Raw genomic sequence first — 21477 nt, forward strand, 5'->3', positions numbered from 1 at the left:
CCATCAGGGACAAAAGGAACAACACAGAGACAGAGACAGGGAGGTGCGCTTGGAGGAGTCTTTATGTGAGATGGAGATGGAGATGGAGGTGGAGATGTCCTCCTCGTAAAAGCATCTTCTTCTTCGTTTTCTGGGTCGTTGACTGTCGTCCCGGCAAAAGAAGAAGAAGGAGATGGTGGAGATTTGTTAAACTTAAGGTCGGCTGTGTGTAGTGAGATGGAGATGGAGATGGAGATGGAGATGGACAGTGCGGGTTGTTTTCTTCTTTACTTGTCCGTCCCATGTTCTGTCCATCTTATTTTTCCTTTACTTGTCGTGCATGTGGGGATCATTATTCGATTCTCGTGAAACTTTCTGGTGTTTATTTGAAATAGGTGAAACTTTTTGGAGTTTAGTTGAAACTCGGAAAATAATTGGACAGTTCACAGATTTGGCTGTCTACCTTTGCATGCAGGGACTTGCAAAAATAAAATAAAATAATTAATAATTAATTAAAGATTTGGACCTTGATCTTAGCCTGTTTTTCATTTTCAAAAACAATTTTTTCGGTTAGAGGGAAGGCCCGTGAATGTAGTATCGAACCTGAAATTTCTTAATTACTAGACAATGGCGTGCGTTGCTGTACTATATCATCTTTTGATTCATTTTCAACAATAATTTTTAATCAATAGAAAATATAATGTTGTGTTCGGTTTTAGAGTTAAGTAATGTTGAGTTTTGATTTTAATTGGATTGTAATGATTGTGTTGTTGAATCATGAGAAAAATGTGAAAAAGTAATGAATAGTTGAGAAAAAACTTCTTGTATGTTGCCTTATGAAAAAGCGTAATTGATCCTTGCGCGAATTTCATCTTAAAAAATTAAATTAAATGATTAAAAAATTGAAGAAAAATGAAAAACTAATAATTGTGTTGTTAATTTTTGTTGTGTAGTGAGTATAGTTAAAGTTGGAGTTAAAATTTTAAAAACGTGATTGTAAAACTAAACGGAACGTTATCCGACTAAAGTGAATAAATTGTTGAACATTGTGATATAGTTAAGCAGAAGTAATGTTTGATAGGAAATTGCATGATCGAGTATTAAGTAGATTGCAATAACTTATCATATAAAAATACCTACACAGTACTTTACAAATATCGTATGTCATAGACTCATAGGGTATGTCTCGTCCGACAGAGCCGCTGAAGATTTTGCAATACATCGAATTGTGAGAGCTACACTGGGCCCCAGAACGAGATACAGAATGGAAAGAGGATAAAAATTACTCGAGATAAAGATTTCAAATCAATCCCTTACCTGGATTATATTGAGGTAGTGCTATATATAGAACTTCAACATGTAGTAGGCAGTTCGATGCAGGGCTCGGATCAACAATGCCACTTCGTGACCTTACATCAAACCGAAGCATGTGTGGCACAAGAGCGGTTATGCTGAAGATAGCTCTTGCCAATCCTCCACGACGAAAAGATGCAAGCCTCGGCCGGTAGCATCTCTCAATTGCCAAAGATTTCAAAACTAGTTATGATCGATCCCTCAATCCGTATAAGACTAGTTAGAAGTCACTAGTTCTATGACTTTTAGCTCTTTGAGACATGAACTGGTAGCAAGGCAGAGCTCTAGCGTCTCCAGAAAGGGAGGGGAGAAAGAAGACGGAGGTGGAGATTTGTTCAATAAATTATGGTCGAATGGACTGCCAAAAAAAAAAAAAGAAGGTCGGATGTGAGATGTGTGCAGATGTTGATGGAGAAGGAAAATGGATACTGTTTTATTTCCCTTTTTTTATTTTTTTTCTCCGGGTAGTAATGACGGGGGCGTAGCCCGGTTACAATGCAAAAAATAAAAGATAAAAGAAATTAGGAAATGCAAGGCGAGGTATGGAAACCTCAATGATATCGTCAAATAACAATTGACCGAGCTCAAATGGTGAATGAGGCAGATGATGGTAGCCCAAAGAAAAATCTAACTCATTCTTCGCAATCTAATCAGCATAGGAATTTCCTATCGGTGCGTATGAAAAATCTAATGTCCTCTGCTCTTTGATATTATCTTATCTATTCTATATTTAAAGGGAGAACTTGGTGTCCCTTTGACAGTATCTTGATGAATTACCTAAATTACTCTTTTGATCGAACGATCTAAAAGAATATAAACATGACAATGATGAATAAAATCTATTTAGGTATTTAATTTTGACTCCTTAGACTTGTGCCATGAGAAGTCACCATTTGTTCGATGAGAGCATGCCTTGAAGGATTTTAAACTATTTTCTTGGTTCTTGGTTGAGTGTCTCCTTTACTCACCTTATTTAATATAATGACCTACATATAAATATATAAACAACAAATCTATTATATGTATATAATTTTGACTCTTTGGGCTTGTGCCATGAGAAGCCGCCATTTGCTTAATGGGAGCTTGCCACGAAGGATTTTAAATTATTTTCTCGGTTCTTAGTTGAGTATCTCTTTACTCACCTTATTTAATATAATGACCTACATATAAATATATAAACAAGAAATGATGAATTAAATTATTGTAAATTAAGAAAACGAATTAATTTGGCCTTCAAACCTCACCTGTAATTTTATTCACGAAAGTACGAGAACAACAAAAACGCAGATAATATGAAAACGTTGAATATAATTTGCACAAAAATAAGTTCAATATAAAAAATCTTAAAAAGGAAATTATGAAATATTTCAAATACTATATATTTTTTAGTACTTTTTTAATATGAGCACATTTTTATTTTATTAATTCCTCAATTTTCCGGGCATACATGGAGTAAAACACTTATTCAACTTTATAATTATGTGATAGACTTATGATTTGATATCAAAATTTCTATTGTTCTATTTATATTAGATGTTTTACTACATGTTCTTTTCTTGCCAATACTACATGGTTGAGTAAGTTGTAAAACATATTTCTCAAGGTGGTCGAGAAGAAGTGCAAGGTGTTTCTCTAGAAAGGAAAAGACGGTGATGCAAAAGGGGCAAAAGGAAAGTGGGAGACAATTTGTTTGCCCATGAAAGAAGGAGGTTTGGGAATTAAAGATCTGAGGTCACGGAACTCAGCCTGCAGTATTCGACTGATTTGGCTCCTTATGAAAAGAGCAGGCTCCCTTTGGATTGCTTGGGTTCAAGAGTATCTGATAAAAGGGAAGTGCTTTTGGATTGCTTTGGTTCAAGAGTATCTGATAAAAGGGAAGTGCTTTTGGATTGCTTTGGTTCTAGAGTATCTGATAAAAGGGAAGTGCTTTTGGAATCTGCAGGCCCAAAGCAAGTGTTCATATGCTTGGAGAGAGGTGTTAAAAGCTCAGAAATCTGGCTTATCCTCTCATTAAACATGAATGTGGGTTGCCCTTTTTATCGACGGGACTGGAGGTCGACTACATGGCATGCAACGACCGTGTCGAGATGCAAGTAGGAAAGCCATACAAGAGATTATTGCAGCAACGACTTGTTACTGGGGAGGAAGATTCAGTACTCGTGGTTGGCAGTCAAAAAGGGAAAATACACTGCTTCGAGTGCCTGGTAATGCTCTAAGGAGGAAGGAGGATCGAGTGAGATGGTACACTTTAGTTTGGGGCACTCCTATTATCCCAGGGCATGGCTTTCCATGCGCTAAATTTTCCTTCACCCTTCCATTTCCACACTCAATTTCATCCCTTCCACCGCCATAACTTTTCGGCTGTTTAAATTCTTGTGATTTCATTCCTTTTATCATTTCACTCTTCTCGGCCATAAAAGAGACATTGAGAGAGTTTGAGCAGCCGAGAGAGAAAATTGAGAGAAAAATTCTAGAAAATAGAAACAAGTTTGGTTTTCAATGTTTAAACTTTGGGGACTTGTCAGGTTGAGTAATCTATTCCTAATATGGTATTTTATTGTGGTTATAATTAGTTTATTAGAACTGCATTGTTGTGACCATGTCAGTGTCACGGATTATACATATATTTTATATGATCAATTATAATATTTTGAAAAATGAGTAGTGAGGTTTTGAGTTGTGCAACTGAGATTGATGGACATTGATGAGTCATGTGGTGTTCTGAGCCAGTCGTAAGTCGAACAGTAGGAAATAGCTGCCTGGAGTAGAGAAGCTGCCAGTGCGGCGCCACCACTGTGGTTGGGATCTAGAAGGGCACATGGACGATCTGAATTCTGGAAGTCTCGACGATATTTTTATGATATTACTAGATCCGTGCTGTAATCCGACTAGTTTAGGTTGTGGTAATTCACTGAGCGTGAAGCTCATCACCCAAAATATATTCTTCAATCTTTTACGCATCAGAATGGTGGTAGAACTGTGGCATTTTGTCGGGATTTTCACTTGTTAGGTTGAAATTGTAATTTTCTCAATATTCTTTATATCTATGGGAATGGTTATCCATTTATCAATTTTTATCGTATAATCTTTTTTTTTTTGGGATTTTAGAAATGGTATCGGGTAAAATTGATCAGACTTGTCCACTTTGTAATGAAGAACCGGAGAGTAGATATCACCTGTTTTTTGCTTGCAAATTTTCTAAGGAAGCGTGGAAGAAGGTCTTACAGGAATGTGGTATTCACAGATCAGTAGGAGGCTAGTCTTGAGGAGCTGAATTGGGTTGTGCAGCAGTTGGAAGGGAAGAAGCTGTGAGGCCTCTCTAGTTAGGCGAGCATGGGATGCCTATATTTACTTCATTTGGAAGGCTAGAAACTTGAAGATCTTTAAAATCGTGAACATTGTAGATGGGGTTAAACGGGAAAAAATGTTTATGATGAAAGGAGGAAAAATAGATAAAGATTTCTAAAATAAGAACATGTTTTTTTCCTCAACAATTGCAGCAAATTAATAAAATAGTAAAATAACAGTAACACTAAGAGTTCGGTATTTTTACTTATCAAGTATTACATGAATTATAATGTTTTAGTCACTAGGAAAATCAGAACAAATGTTTGACAAGAAATTGCGTGATCTAATATTAGACATATTAAAATGTTTTAATAAGTAAAAACCTCAAAGACGGCTATTATTTAAGCAATACCTATAAATGCCGCGTGTCACTTGATATCCAAGTCTAAACTTATATTGACTATATCAACAAGAACTGAAGATCGAGATAAAGAATCCTCGTTCAAATAGTCTTTTTTTTCTGAAGGTTAGAGCATTATCTTATGTAGAGAAGTTTCATATCAAAGCAAAATGAAGGAGTTCCATGTACCTAGTTAAACTGCAACTCTAACTCGCATAGAATTTAAGTTTAGGTCCATTCATGTATCGAATTTAATTAGTTTAACATATTGCAGAACATGCTTCAGAATTAACTAGCAAATTCGTCCCTAACTCAGTCATGTCACATTAAGTTCGTTCCTGAAAGGAATTTACATCATTTTAGTCCCCGAGTCGACAAATTACATCAATCGGGTCCTTTATAACATCAATTTAGTCATTTGTTACATCATTGTGGTCATTTGTTATATTAATTTGGTTCATATCATCTAGTAAACCATTTGTACTAGATGAAAAATCACATTTACATCAAATCGGTCCTTTTATGTCACTCTTGCCCATTTCTCTCACTCTTACCTCTATCATCTCTCTTTCCGCTCTCTCTCATCCCTCCCATCTCTCTCTGCTCCCTCTCTCTCACCTCTCTCCCTCATCTCTCTCTCCTCTGTTTCTCTTTCTCTCTCTTATCTTTCTCTGGACTCTCTGCACCCATTTCTCTCACTCTCATCTCTCTTTCGACTATTTCTCCTCTCTCATCTCTCTTTGCTCTTTGCTTTTTGCTCTCTGCTCTCTCCCTCCTCTCTCTCGACTCTTTCTCCTCTCTCTCAACTCTCTCTCGCCTTTCTCTCCTCTCTCTCATCTCTCTTGACTCTCTGCTCTCTCCCTCCTCTCTCTCGACTCTTTCTCCTCTCTCTCAACTCTCTCTCGCCTTTCTCTCCTCTCTCTCATCTCTCTTGACTCCTCGAGAGAGATGAGTGAGAGTTAAGAGAGATAAATAAGATGAGTGAGAGTTGAGAGAGATAAGTGAGAGAGGAAAGAGATATGAGAGAGCCGAGAGATGAGAAAGAGAAAGAGAAGAGATTGTGATGAGAGAGATGAGGGAGAGAGATGACAGAGAGAGTCGAAAGAGATGAAGGAGAGAGAAAGAGAGGAGAGAGTGATGAGAGAGAGATGATGGAGAAAGATGATAGAGAGAGGAAAGAGAGATTAGAGAGGGAAGAGAGAGGAGAGAGGGAGAGAGGAGATAGAGAGGAGAGAGTCGAGACAGACGAGAGAGATACGAAGGAGAGTCGAAAGGGAGGAGAGATGGAGTTGAGAGAGAGGATAGAGAGGAGAGAGGAGAGAGTTGATAGAGTTGAGAGAGAGGAGAGAGATGAGAGAGAGTCAAGAGATGAGAACGAGGAGAAAGATGAGAAAAAGAAGAGAGGGTAGAGAGATGAGAGAGAGATAAGAGAGATGGGAAGGAGAAGAGAGAGCCAAAAGAGAGATGAAAGAGATAAAAGTGAGAGAAATGGGTAAGAGTGGAGAGATGAGAGATATGGAAATGACATAGATGAGAGAGTCAAAAGAGAAGAGAGGGAGATGGGAGTGAGAAAGAGAGCTGAGAGTGATGAGAGAGAGATGAGGGAGAGATATGATAGAGAGAGGAGAGAGATGGGAGAGAAGAGAGAGGAGAGAGAGAGTGGAGAGTGATGAGAGAGATAAGATAGAGAAATGAGAGAAGTGAGAGTCGAGATAGAGGAGAGGGAGATGAGAGAGAGAAGTGAGAGATGAGAGAGTGATGAGGGGGAGAGATGATGGAGAAAGGAGAGAGGAGAGAGATGAGAGAGAGGAAGACGAGAGAGAGAGGAGAAAGAAAGGAGAGAGAGACAAAGTCGAGAAAGGGAGAGGAGAGAGAGTCGAGAGATAGGAGAATGAGAGAGAGAGATGAGAGATAGATTATGGACTTTTTAATGTTATAGGGGGGGGGGTGGTGGCGGGGGGACCTTTTCGATAATCAACACATTTCAACACAGTTAAATTGTTGATAATGAGTTGGGGTGTTCGGGTCCAGATACTCTGTTTTTTTCACGATACTCGGACCATACCCTATTAGGAATAAGTTCCAAGATTTTGGAACAGGATCCTACCATGCTGAGTCTTGGAACCGGAACCTATATTATACCACATATTCCAGGTACCATGTTGGAATTTGTAAATTTTTGTCTCGTTAAATAAAATCGAAAATATCTCATCCATAATCAGTAATCATGCAAAACTGAATGTCGATATAGGTTTAGATTAATTAACAGTTCATGTACAACAATGAGTAATATGTTTCATCAATTAATATATTAGCTTGCTTAATTCACTCATCCCTGAAAAAATTAAGGAAGAATTAATTGAATGTACTATCAACTTCAGTTTATCGGGCATGTCTCCCCAGCTCACTGCAAATCATTTTCTGATGCAAACTCATACTTGTTCACTTGTTGCGGGTCCAGGTCTAGGCATCGATTTCGGTATCGATTTTGGGTACCCTATATGCAGGAACTAGAACCAAACCCTGTTTTCACTGATTTCTTATTTTAATATCTAGACCTTATCCTATTTTCAATACGAGTTACTCAGATCTTACCCTAACGGGCAGGTTTCGACTGATTCTGGTTATATCCGTTATCCATACACTCACCTAATAATGACGGACCAAATTGATGTTAACATGGAGCAAATTAATGTTATGAAGGACTAAATTGATATTGTGAAGGACTAAATTTAATGTAAAAAAGGAATCGATTGATGTAACTCGTCAACTTGGAAACTAAAATGATGTAAAATTCCTTTCAAGGACGAACTTGATGTGTGACGTGAGGGACGAATTTGCTAGTTAAGTCATATGCTTCACGAGATACGCCAGATTAGGTCTAATTGGGTGGCTGTCCTAAATATTATAGGGATGATAACCATTATCTGTCCATATCTGGACTGTTTCAAATATTTTAATTTAAATAATCTCACTTATCAATTATCAATGATCAATTATCGTAAACAAAAGTTGAGAAGCGTGACAAGAAAGTTCTGCATCAACCTTTTCCTGATAATCTTTGCTCGTGGGTGAATAGCACCAATCATATTTAGTTATTATATTGAAACATTACACAAACTTCTCCATTTGCAAATAAATATTGAATATTTTCTTTAAAAAGTAAAAAACAATCCCAATTCCACAAAAATATCAAAAGCAACCTTCAAAAAAATCCTAAATAAACTAAAAAACTTCTCCAAAAATATCGAACAAATTAATTTTTATTAATTTTTTACACATTCTCACAAAGCGTGAAACTGCACCTAGTTTAATATATATATATATATATATATATATTAAAAAACGTGGTGGTCGGTGATAGATGATATGGTCCATGAATTGGTGGATAAGTCTTCTAAAACATAAAAAAATATTTTTAAAATTTTTATGTTATGATTCAATGTAACAAAATATCGATATTATAATACCCTAATGATTTGTTTTTATAAACATTTCATAAAACAATTTTCCAAGAAACTTATTGCAATAAAAACATCCAAATTTTCTAAATAAAATTAAATGTTTTCTAAAACATAAAACATTATTTGTAATGGCGCTGCCACTATTCTGGTCGTTGGAGTAGGTGGATGGATAGCTAAGCCACGACGGAGCCACGGCAGAGACATGGCGCAGAGATGAAACTCCGACGAGCCATTGTTAGAGAGAGATCGAAGAGAGAGGGAGAGAATTTGTGCCGGAAATGTGAGGCTTGAAGTCGGAATTGTATAGGCGGGAAGCCTTTTATACGCCCTAGACCTTGACACAATGGGCCGATAGTTGACCTTAGTGCAGTGGGCCGAGCTCATGGGCTTAATCTGCAAATCTCGGGCCTGTCCAAGAAGCGCGGTCCATACCAATTTCGTAAATATAGGTATTATGCTACAAATAATAGTATATCGATATTGTTTATATAAACTGATAATTTATTCGTATAAATATTCTATAAAACCAACGTCAGTTGGTTCAAGCGGTTCGACATTTATTTCGCTTAAATAAGATCTCGAGTTCGAGTCATTGTAAATGTAGAAAATCAAGTCGTGAGAGTTTTACCTCTTAGTGAGCCGACCCGACTCGACTGGATTGGTCATGGCCCAATTGGACTTTTGAATATCAGGTTTCACACCGAAAAAGAAAATTCTATGAAACAATAATCTAGAAAAACTTAGTGCAATAACAACCTCTCCAAGTAATTGTTTCTAACTAAATCCAAAAAAGCAAGTGTTTTTTCAAGACAGCAATTTCATGTTTATATGGAAGACAATCAGTACTCTGCAATGAGGGCTGATCTCCTGGGAATCATAGAATCGATGGGGAAAGATCAATGCATATCTTTTAAACTAATTCTCAGGTTCCTTGCTCGCCAAGAATTAGATCAACCCGTCAATCATAAAAATGAATCCAGCCCGATCAACTTTCAAGAAGGATGAAAATTAAAATTACATGCGTGGCTCTATCTGCACGCCTTGATAGTTCATGATATGTCATAACTAATATATCTTGTTTGTCTGTCTACGATGACACGCACATATGCAAATGTCTATTTGATAAATTTAAGCTAAAGTCAACAGATCTGCAGGTTATCTAGCTTGTACAATAAGATAATCGAAGTCAGAAAGGGCAGCCTCACTCTTCAATGGTGTACGTCATATAATATTAGATAAAAAGTGAGGTTTCATTTGCAATCTCTGATTAGCTTTCTTTCTGAATCATCTTCTGATCGGGCGAGCATGGAAGGAACGAAGAAGTCAGACACTTCCATCAATCCCCTTAACATTTTCTTACGATTATGATCTCAATCCCCTTAACATTTTCTTAGCATATATTACGATTATGAGCGGTATGATTAGTGTTCCCATTTGGTGAAATGCATCTCTCTTATCAATTTTCAGGGCCGAAGCTGTTGTGACTGTCGACGTATACACTGCAAAAGGTCTCTTGAGCATAGATTACCAATATCTCGATGTAAGGTATGTAGATGATATCCCCATTTCCAACATGATGTGTTTTACATTTCCTATGGCCGAGCAACCGATGTTTCAAGCGATTGGAGAAACCATTGATCAGCTCTATTTGTGTCATCGATCCATCTGATGTAACATAGGACGGAGGAAGAGTTCAGTAAAAGTCACGTTGGGGGTGCTCTCAATGTGCCTTACATGTTCAAGGCCCCAGAAGGCAAATCCAATTTATTCATATCTCTCTCCTTTTACTTCATTTGATTTTTCTTATCTGGTCATGTCTGCTCTTTTACCGTTGCAATGATCAGTTCTTTAACTTTGGCTCGACCGATTAATGAACTATAGGTAAGGTGAAAAACCCGGATTTTCTCAGCAATGTTGCATCAATCTGCAAGAAGGAAGATCAGCTGGTCGTGGTAATTGTTATTACACTCAACATCTCACTGTATCTATACTAAATATAGAGTAACTCTAAGGGGTTTGGCCAAATGATTAAGGAGGAGTTCAAATATCCATCCGAGTCTTGATTCGAAATCTTTTGGCGTGATTACTCACTCCGTGCATCACCGGGGTTCATGGAGCCCCGGGGATTAGTCGGATAAAGCCTAGACATCCCGGGTTAGCAAAAAAAGAAATATATATGTGTATATATATATATATGCACACTAAATATGGAGTAAATTACGCCAACATTCGTTTTGGTATTCGATCATGGAATATATGCTGGGAATGTGCAGGGATGCAACAGTGGAGGAAGATCCCTCCTTGCCTGTGTCGATCTCCTTAATGCGGTGAGTCTGTTCACACGAACATTTACCTAGCTCGACACGACTTATCACAGATTCCAATCGAAGTACTTACATGGTCGATGATTGTGGCTATGAATTCTTTGTGGGGGAGCAGGGATATGTTCATGCGAGAAACATGGAAGGAGGTTACTCCAAGTGGGTGGATAGTGGATTGGCTGAAGATCAAGGCAAACCTCCCGAAGAGCTCAAGACCGCTTGCAAATTCCGACCATGAACTAATTAATTTGTCGATCGAGTATTGTAATAATTAAGATCTCTCCTTCAATATTGTTGAACTTGTGTGATTTTCTTTTTTCCAATAAAGGAATTTGTGTGAATCTTGCGCATGGATCTGTTGTTATTTGTAAATGAGTTTCATCAAATCCCTTATAATCCTCCTGCCAACTTGTAATATAATACAATTTGTATATAAAGTATGGTCATCGTTCAAGTGGTTTATTACCTATGAGTAACAAGAAAATTACGATGCGTTTGTCTTTTTAATGACACTTTCTGACTGTCCTTTATTTTTCGTCCAAATTCATCTATCCACATAAAAAAACCCTTTTAAAGATCGAAAATTTGTATGTAAAAATAACATCCAAACCAATCAATGACTGCCCTGTTACTATTTTATTTGGATGCAAATATTTTTGGCCATGGCAGTAATATGTGGGGGTGGAATAATTGTTACAACACGAAAAATTAATCATTTTTTAAACCTCGGCTCAATCATCTACTCTTCGATTGACAGATTAGTTTAATAGAAAAAAAACTATAATCTAAAGGTTAATTTTTTTTTTAAGAGTTCGCACATCAATAAAATCTAGGGAGCAATGTATATATACTTTCATTGGTTTTGGTCAGCACTGGATACCCTAACTTGTCTACAGTCAACAGTTAGAGTAAAAACACTGCTATGTTTGGATTCAGAGTTGAATTTTAAAATTATACTTTAACTTAATTTTACTCACAACAAAAAAAAATTCTACCCATAATAAAACAAAATAACTCATATAAAGTAAAAGGGCGGACCCCATTTATATCGCTCTTTTTCAAAATCAAAATTACATAACTCATACAAAGTCAAATAGTGAGACCCATATATAACCATTTATATCACTCTTTTTCAAAATTAAAATCTGATTTTAAAATGTTACTTATAAACCAAACGCAGCATAATACATGGAGAGACCAAGGTTGTCAGAATCGTGATTCTACCTAGAATCGATCGAGGGTCATAGAATCGTGAATCGTAAAATCGAATTGTGAATCGTAAGATTCTACCTATAATTAAAAAAACAACATATATATATATATACATACATACACATCAAATCCCATGTCAGAGACAGTAGAAATAAATATCAAATGATAAGTCTTCTGCTTTCTATTTCGTTCGTCAAAATCAAATGGTGCTTGGTCTTCACAAGAGAGCGCTCCCACTATAACAACTTTCAATGAAAATTAATATAGTACCATTGTCACGGATCTTGGAGGCGAAGCTACTTTTCCTCCCTAACTTCTTCTTGGTTTGTTTCTTCCTTGAACCATCTTTCTCTGCACCTGTCAAAAAAAATTCCAGCTAAAATCATTTCAAATCAGACGGTAATCAAGAATCGGTTGGAACTTAATTCGGAGTAGTTCCATAAACTTTCCAGGTCCTTATCACTTACAACCAGGAGACAAGTTTCAAACTTTTCATAAAATAAGAGAATCAATGAGCAATACTGTCGCACAATGAGAGGTGTGAGGAGGGGGAGAGAGAGAGGGGGCATACGACTTTGGAGTTGAAACCAGAATCGTAGAATCAGACCGATTCTACGATTCTGCAATTCGAATCGCGATTAAGTCATGATTCTACCTTCACGATTCATGCCATGGAATCGGAATCGCTAGTCACCTCTTGAATCGTAGAATCGTAAGATTCTACCATTCGAATTATGATTCTAACAACCGTGGGAGAAACTAATAAATAGTCGATTATAATAAGAAAAGTATATTATATAAAAGTGGATTTTCCTTACAAAAATTTAACCAAAAAATTCACTAGGCCATAGTGTTACGTTCTCGCTTAGGAACTAATAAATTTCAGATTTAATTCTTGTTAGTGGGAATTCCTCTGCTCATTTACTGCTGCGTTTGGTTTGTAAGTAATATTTTAAAATTAGATTTTGATTTTGAAAAAGAGTGGTATAAATAGTTTTGTATGGAGCCCACCCTTTGACTTTGTATGAGTTATTTTGTTTTGTTGTGGGTAGAATTAAGTTAAACTCAGATTTTAAAATCTCACTTTGAATCCATGTTAGGCTCATGTGCCTCCTTCATGACCCTAAAAAATTAATTAGAATAGAGGAATTATTCTGATAGCTCTTACCGTCAATAGCATAGACTTCTAATTAGAGTCTGAATATTTTTTTAGTTAAAAGTAAATATATATATATAATATCATTTTATATTTGACTTAATCATACATGTAAATAAAATAAAATATTATTATATTTAGTGTTAATTTTTTCCTTCATATATGGAAATTCGCGTATTTCATTTAAAAGATATTAAAGGACCGTACGGGAAAAATCCGGCTGCAAAAAAGCTAATTATTTAATTCCTAAATCCTAATTAACGAAATGATGGAGATTCCAGCCAACGAAAAAAAAAAAAGAAGGATGATGGGATTACTTAATTGTATCGATCAGTCAGCTTTGACTTCTTGGTGAAACCTAATTGTAAATGCAACACGAAAAATGGCAAATCCAACCTTCCCTACGAAGTTGGCTAATAAATAAAATAATATGGATGCAATTGAAGTCATGAAGGTGAGGGGGACTCGCCTCGCGTACATCACTCCATGCCCGGTCTAGACTGAGGTCACCAACCCCTCAGACAAGGGCCACGATAGACGGAGGGAGGCTGCCAATAGCCTTGATTTAAGGCCGCAACACGTCCTATAGCAGCGAGAATGGTATGCTCCCAATTCGAATCATTTTGTCTAGTTTTCTAGCAATCGAGCTGAGGTGGGCTGGATCGAGATGGGGGTAGTTGAGCATTGATAAGGGCCTGAGGTAACCCCCACATGATCCAAGATCCGCACACTCGATCGAGTGTGACTGACCTCTAGCTACGTACTTACAAGGCCAAGCAATTGCGGGCGTAGGGACAGCCATGCTTGGACATATATACGCTTATGGCTATATGTCAAGGCGTCAAGCTTTCTCCATTACTCTTTCAACGAAACCTATCTGGAAGACTTTATTATCATATCGATATATTTCATCTTAACTAATTAATTAATTCCATAAATCAAAACAGTAAAACATGCTTTCATATGCATGCGCAATAAGTTTTATCTTTACTCTCATGTTGTTTCCATTCGTACATGATCTCAAAATGCCATTACATGCACATTAATTTACGGGTTGATCTATGATACATTGGGTTGAAATTATATGTAGTATATGCAAGTAAATTACTTGTAGTTTATTAAGGAAATTACTTGACTTCAAATAATTTACTTACTTATGACATAATCTATTTGAATTATAAGCAAATTATTGAAAATTCATTAAATAAATACCTGCATATACCAGACATGCATATTAAGTGCATATATGGTGGAATTTTCATTAATCTACATAGATATGCACATATATCGGCGTAGGACGGATGTCTTATTCCTTTTGATCTTTCTCGAACTTATTGAATCGGTTTTCTTTTTCTTTTTTTTTTTTATGAATTTGCTAAATATTAATTTATCCCTATCAATTAGGGACAAGGTGAATTATATATATATATATATGTATATATGTATTTATATTAGTAAATCGATGTTCCATTTCTTCGCTATACCGATTACTATGTACATTTTCACTCTTATAGTTCACGTGCAAGTTCCTCATGTCTCCGTTACTGATATCCAACTTTAAAATTTTATAAACTAAAATTTCAATTCGGGTCGAATTATTTGAACTTTTTTTTTTGCCAAAAATTATTTGAAGTTTAAATACCATTTTTTCCCTCATTTTGAAGTCATAAGGAAGCTTACACATCAATTAAAGGAATGGGAGAAAAATAAAGAGATAATAAGAAAATTGAACTCATAATTTGTTGATGTAAAGTGAAGGCACCACTGTGTTAAACCCCTTTAAAAAATTGCACTTGTATTTTTTTTGGATGGATTATATTGCACTTTCATAAAAATTTTAATATGGTGCAGTGACGTATGTTTCTCTTGAAACTAATTTCAGATTGGGTTCTCACGAGTAGGATTTTCATGTGTCCTTTCTCTTTGTTTGTTTTTTTTTTCCTTTTGGCTACAAAAAAGACCTATGAATTTAGTACAAAAAATATAAAATCTAATAAAGGACATGGGTAGCTAGTCTCACCACGAGAATCGAATTTGGAACCACTTGGTTATCGATCAAGAGTGTTTATTTCTACATTGCATCCCCTTTTTCAAAATCATGGGAGACATGGCTATCGCAAAATTGTGGGAACGGCTCCCAATAAGTTCGCTTTCAGAAACTCGAATATATATTTTTCTATTTATGGAGATGTTTATCATTCAACCAACACTTTATTGATTATTCTGTCCTATATTTATCATTCCCTCGCGATAGGAAAAAATTACACTTTCATTTAATGGAGTGATGGAAGCTTGAGTGGTACGTATTCATTTGTTTTTTTCAGTGTGAACCCTGGTATCCGAAATTCCAATTGGACCCCAACTATAATGAACCTCAACCAGGTTGAGCTCAACAACCTCTCTATCACCGAAGATGTAGGGAAGGCCTTCAGGCTCCTCGATGGCCTCGCCTCTGACCGATTGCCAATGTGGATGATTCTCCTTATCGGTTCGGTCGAAGGACTGGTCGGTTATGGAGCTCAGTGGCTCGTTGTTAGTGAGAAAATCACACTTTCCTACTGGCAGGTAATTTATACACAAAGTTTAATTCATCGATCTCATTACCTTAAGGTCTTCAACATCTTACATGTTCTTAACCAGCCAGCGCACTCATCGATATCTAACTCTCTATCCACCACACACGATAATATTTCAATCAATAGCTACCCTTTGTTTATTTGATCATTATTCTTTCTAAATAACGGGTAATAATCAGTTGGAAATATCAACAGTTGCTGTAGCATTTGAGTCGATTGTTCTGCCCCTTACAGGCTTAACGAGTTTCTTGCATATTAGTTGTGCTCGACCGATACAAAACTTGAGTCATTGTACTACTTTTGACTCCTTTTCTCTCTAATTTTCGATCCATCGCACTACTCAGTGAAAAAGGACATATAGGACCCAAAAATTTGATGTACGGATGATTCCGAGATACTCCAAATTCTAAAACCAGATATGCATTTTCTTATGCATGGGAGGGAACAGCACGACCTGGATGAACACGGCTATTCTCGTGACCTGCATCCGGAACTTCAGGAAGCGTCGACTCAAATTGAGATGCTTAAAGCGTCGACTCAAATCAATTTAATTTGAAAAATGGATAACATATGGTCTACAAATTTGTAACCAGTTACCACTGGTAAGCTATTGACAACAGGTTGTAGAATTTATAGACAATCTATTATCAAACCCTAGAAATCTCGATCAAACACCAGTAATATAACATCAAGACAAGAAAATTCACGATTCATTCCAAAAACAATTTCTCAATCATATATAACATGTACATAGAGGTACAATTTTAAGTAAGAAATAACTAATTAGTTTCGGGAGATCAAGGAAAGGCAAGTAGAAGACAACTTTGGGAGATCGAGAAGGGACGTCCACTAGTAGTAGTAGCTTCGGTTGGTCGAGGAAGAGCCACCAGCAACAGTAGCATCTTCGGGAGATCGAGGAAGAGCTACCACCACCACCAGTAGCAGCTTCAAGAAGGGAGGAAGAACTGCAATAGCTTCAGGAGATCGAGGAGGGACGTGCACTAGCAACAACTCCGGAAGATGAAGGAAGAGCACCACCGACAGCAACGGTAGTTTCGGGAGGTCAAGGAAAAGCCACCACCACAAGCAACAGCTTCGAGAGTTTCGGGAGGTAAAGGTCTAATCGGGGTATAAAGTTGAGGAGAAGATTGAAGGAATGGACCATGAACTCAAGGATGATGTCTGTCTCTTCCTTGAGGTGACGGTGGCGTGAGGAAGAGGATGGGAAAATAGAAGAAAAAGATGTGGATTTTGAAAATTGGGGTAAGGAGAGAAGGGGAGTGAGATCAAATGGGCAATTGGGGTGGGGAAGGGAAGGTGACATGGGATTAGGGGCAGAGCCAATGTTTTACCTCAAAAGTATGTTTATTTATGATTTTTTTATGTAAAATTAGTATTTTAACCCCCTAAAAAAATATTTTTGTACTATTTATATCGAGTAACATTTTTGCCTCCTAGATGAAAATCCAAGCTCTGCCCCTGGATGGGATGGAGAGAAGCTTTACATAGGGATTGAGAGAAAGGGAGGGAATGAGATGATCAAATTTCAAGAGTTAGACGGGAACTTTCCTGTTGAACCTTGATTTTTTTTAAAGTACAATGGCTGACGTTTATGAATTGTCGGCTTTAACAGTTTTAGTCGACATTTCAAAAAACGTCAACCCAAATAGCCTTGTGTCAACGCTTTAAACGTCGGCTCTTGTCGATCTCAAGTGACAATGTGTTATCTTCTAAGGAGACAACATGTTGCATCATCTACTATGATGCACGAATAACAGTGGCAACATATTGCGTAAGGTGATAACATATTGCCCAAGACTATTATAACAAACTACTATATCTCATAAATTTAACGTCAACTTATTTTCTTGATATTCTCGTTAAAGTTTAAGTTAACATAACATTAACTATTTTTTTTTTGGATTTGTGCTACTTAAAAGTAATAAGTTCGATAGATTTCAGTTGCTTTTATAAACCTATAGTTATGTGTTTCTATTTTTTATAAGTAAACAAAAGTTTATGGATTAATAAGCAATTATGAGTTTGAAGTACAAGGATAACCTCGATACATGCATAGGGCATCAAAATTTGACACGAAACCAAAGTGGCTCAAGTCGTGGGCATGAAGATTATCTTTCCTTGAAATCTAAGAACAATTCCAATTCAAAAAATGAGAAAGAAAACGAGAAAAATCCAAAACAAGAGATCTAATTGACTTCCCAAGGAGACTTTAATTTTGGGGGTTGGAGATTGCTTCAACAAACAGCAAAGCATTATTCTCAATTCAAATTTTGATCAGCCCTTATCAAAGACTGTGGAGATTACAATGAAGACTGCCTGAGCTATGTAATATGTGATCATGCTTCCCGGGGATGTTTTTCTTTTCTCGGGGATGTTTTTCTTTTTGATTTTTTGGAAATTTGTACCATGAGGAATTCAAAAGTGTTGTATGATCAGAATGTGGCCAATCACCTTGGTGTGTTTTGACTTTGGGTGTGATCGAATCAAGTTTGGAAGAAACAAGTCTCTTACAACTCAATTTCATCATCGATAATTGAGTTTCAGTTAACTTCATATTTTCCAAATTCATGTGAATTAATTTTCTTCTTTCATGTAATTAAACATGAAAGAGCATCAATGTGTTGAGTTATGTCTTGAATTATATCTTGATCAGAGAAGACATGTATCAAGTTTTCATTGTAATATTTATCACTGTAATGTAAAATTTATCCTATTCAAACCCTCTAATACATATAAATTATTATTGCCCAAAATTTTTTGAACAACAACCTAGCATTTTCATAAGGAAATAACACATTACCCTTTCAATTATTAGTCACGAATACTTGCGACAACAGATTGTATAATAAGGTGACAACGTATTTCATTTTACACATTTTGCATTTTGACAACACTTTTGACAACATCCAGTGGCAAAATGATAATCTGTTGACAGATCTTAACAACATCCATGATGTTGGGAAAAGTTTTACAAGCGTCGGAATAGGCTAAACAAAAGTCAACATTTTTTTGTGCGTTGGCTAAACTTAAAAAAGTCGGCATATGGTTAACAAAAGTCAATGTTTTTCAGAATGTCGGCTAAAAGGTGGTCAATGTCGACATTTTTCAAAAGTTGGGATAGAACAATTTCGGCTAATTCTTCCCGACATTTGTAATCACATTGGGACAAAAATGTCGACAAAAACTAATTTTTCTATAGTGGAGTTTTATAATAAAAACTTAAGCTAAAAGTTCTAAATTATGAAGCGAGGATATATGTTAGGTCATCGCACTCCTTTTTCTTTCTCAGCCTAAAGATTTACTTATCAAACATCGTAAAGGCTTTCTTGAAAGTGGGAACCTATCTTTGTGGGGGGTAAAATGTGTGAAAAAATTGTGACTAGGATAGGGAATGGATTCTAGACACATAATATACATATGTATGAATAATATATATTTATATTCTATTGAAAATTCGATGTTGAAATTTAAAAGAATTTTTTGATTTTTTGATGGGTGTGTTCACACAATAAATGGAATTTTTTTCTATTGTTTAAGGACCAAGGCACTAAATTAATTATATATATACGGGTAAAACTATGACTTCTTGTTATCATAATTAATCGCGCGCCTTCTACCAGCTTCCACAGGCCCAAACAATCTTGATATATAGATTGCACCATGATTCTTCTTCAACGAACATATAAAAGATGCCATTTCTATTATAGCCATGACCAATTGAGTCTTCTATGATGTAAAGGACTTTTCCATATATAATACATCCTTGAAATTGTCTTCAACACGATATTTCTGATTTCTCACCGAGGCATTAATACATTTTTACATTCCTGCTTCTTCTTCTTTTTTTTTTTGCTAAACATTTTCCTGCATAATTAAATATAAAGTCTATATAGACCTTACATGTGCTAGGATAAGTGCCCCCAACAACCATTCTTGAACCCCTCGCAACTAAAAAGTCTCGTTCTTGGAAATGTGTTGTTCCATGGAATTGATCATTAGGCATATAAATATATTTGGATGTTGGTGGGAGACCCTATCGGTGCGTTTGGTTTCAGATTTAAAGTAACATTGATTTTGATTGTAGAAAAGGACAAAATGTTGTGTAGTGTGTTGAATTAAAGTTAAAGTCAAAATTTTTGACTTGGGAAATGTGTATTTTTGTTGTGTAGTGGGTTGAGTTATAATTAAAGTTAAAATTTTTGTGATTTTAACCTTAAAAACAAACCGACCATATATAACTCAACACAATCTTGAAATTAATCTGGTTGAAAAGGGTGTTGCTTCACTCACCTGATGTGGTATAAGAATCCTAAGGTACGACAATTGAGAGGTTCCATATGGAAGGCGCCTTTTACAAATTTTACTGTGAGTGGATAGCCAATAAACTGATGACACTTTATATTTGAAAAGAAAAAATAATTAAGTAATTAAACATTCCGTTATCACGCAATGTAGTAATTACAATATATATCATGTCATGTACGAGTTTTCTTGATTTCTGATGAGAGCTCTTGCCACTATTTTCATGAGAATTTACGTGATTTTGTGAATTTACGTGATCATTCTCTTTTGGTCATTCCTCAGAATCTACATGAAGTCTAACTGATTAAAATTACAGAAATATCGAAACAAGAATTGTAATTTGCCATTTGAAATTTTTTGGCAGGAAGAAGGCATCCCCCTAGGCCTCTGTGGTACGCAGCTTCCCAGATTGTAATGTCCGTTGGGTTCATGTTAGACATATTTATCCGGTTCCCTGTATATTGGCTCGGTCGTTGTCGGCCTCTGCTATGGTGTCCGCCTTCCAATGACCTTGCCAACTGCCTCCGAGCTACTTGGCCTCAAGAACTATGGCATGGTCTACAACGTCCTGATCCTCAACCTCCCGCTCGGTTCCTGACTCTTCTCCGGCCTGCTCACAGGCCTGTTATATGATGCAGAGGCGACCCCTACGGCTGATGGCGGGGACACCTGCAGCGGGGCCCACTGATACCGGCTCGTGTTTATAATCATGTCCATTGCCTGTCTTATCGGGTTCATGTTAGACATATTTCTCTCAGCTAAGACCGAGGATCTCTACGCTTAGATCCAAGCTAGAAAGAACTCGAAGGGTTCGACGAGTTCATCGTAGTGAAGAAAAAATAGACCATGAAAGTTTACGGGACGAAGTAATTGATAATTGATATGAGGACTCCACCGCTGAAGTATAGCTTTTTAAATTTTCTTTTTTTGAAAAATAATATTATTTTCAAAACGACTACAATAGATAAAAAAGGAAAAGATTATTTGACCTTTTTTCCCTTCTAATATATCTAATTTTGGGGAATTATTGCAGCCCAATTCAAATACGAAATGCCCAATCATATATAGACTCCTGCTCGGGCTTCAATTTTCTTAATAAGGAAAATGCGTGTGAGAGGTGAAATGAAACATAAAAGGGCACATCAATTTCACTAATAACAATTGGATATTAAACTTCTTAATTCTAAATTTCGAGAACATTTCACCTGAGAATGGAGCCTAATCCTCTTTTAAGCCAGGCTCATCTTTGCTCAATTTAATTTCCAGCATATGCACTCCCATATTTCGTAGCAGCATGAAATAAACAATAATAAGACAATCATACAAATACAAAAGTAAAAGACCCAAATGAACACTACAAGAAAATCCAACATTTTCCAGCAAATCGGAACTTTTTGTCGAAAAT

At 36.3% G+C, this 21477-nt stretch overlaps 1 protein-coding gene across 2 annotated transcripts; it reads left to right on the plus strand.

Moving 5' to 3' along the window:
• The first annotated feature begins 9576 nt into the window (after positions 1 to 9576).
• LOC116197037 (protein HIGH ARSENIC CONTENT 1, mitochondrial) lies at positions 9577 to 11201 on the plus strand. Of its 2 annotated transcripts, none has more exons than XM_031527041.1 (6): positions 9577 to 9700; positions 9952 to 10029; positions 10164 to 10237; positions 10366 to 10436; positions 10758 to 10811; positions 10924 to 11201. In XM_031527041.1, exons 1-6 carry the CDS (start codon positions 9696 to 9698, stop codon positions 11041 to 11043), a joined length of 402 nt encoding a protein of 133 aa, XP_031382901.1. In that variant the 5' UTR covers positions 9577 to 9695; the 3' UTR covers positions 11044 to 11201. The 2 variants fall into 2 exon arrangements, with proteins under 2 accessions (XP_031382901.1, XP_031382900.1); XM_031527040.1 differs by having other exon boundaries at positions 9684 to 9806.
• Positions 11202 to 21477: the final 10276 nt, after the last annotated feature.

The sequence above is a fragment of the Punica granatum genome, chromosome 2, assembly GCF_007655135.1.
Source record: "Punica granatum isolate Tunisia-2019 chromosome 2, ASM765513v2, whole genome shotgun sequence".
Taxonomy (NCBI): domain Eukaryota; kingdom Viridiplantae; phylum Streptophyta; class Magnoliopsida; order Myrtales; family Lythraceae; genus Punica; species Punica granatum.

What these genes read in the sequence shown, in the direction of transcription:
- LOC116197037 (XM_031527040.1), top strand. An exon ending in CATGTTCAAGGCCCCAGAAG is followed by an intron (nt 10,238 to 10,365) that starts GCAAATCCAATT and finishes AATGAACTATAG; the next exon opens with GTAAGGTGAAAAACCCGGAT. An exon ending in GTGTCGATCTCCTTAATGCG is followed by an intron (nt 10,812 to 10,923) that starts GTGAGTCTGTTC and finishes GTGGGGGAGCAG; the next exon opens with GGATATGTTCATGCGAGAAA.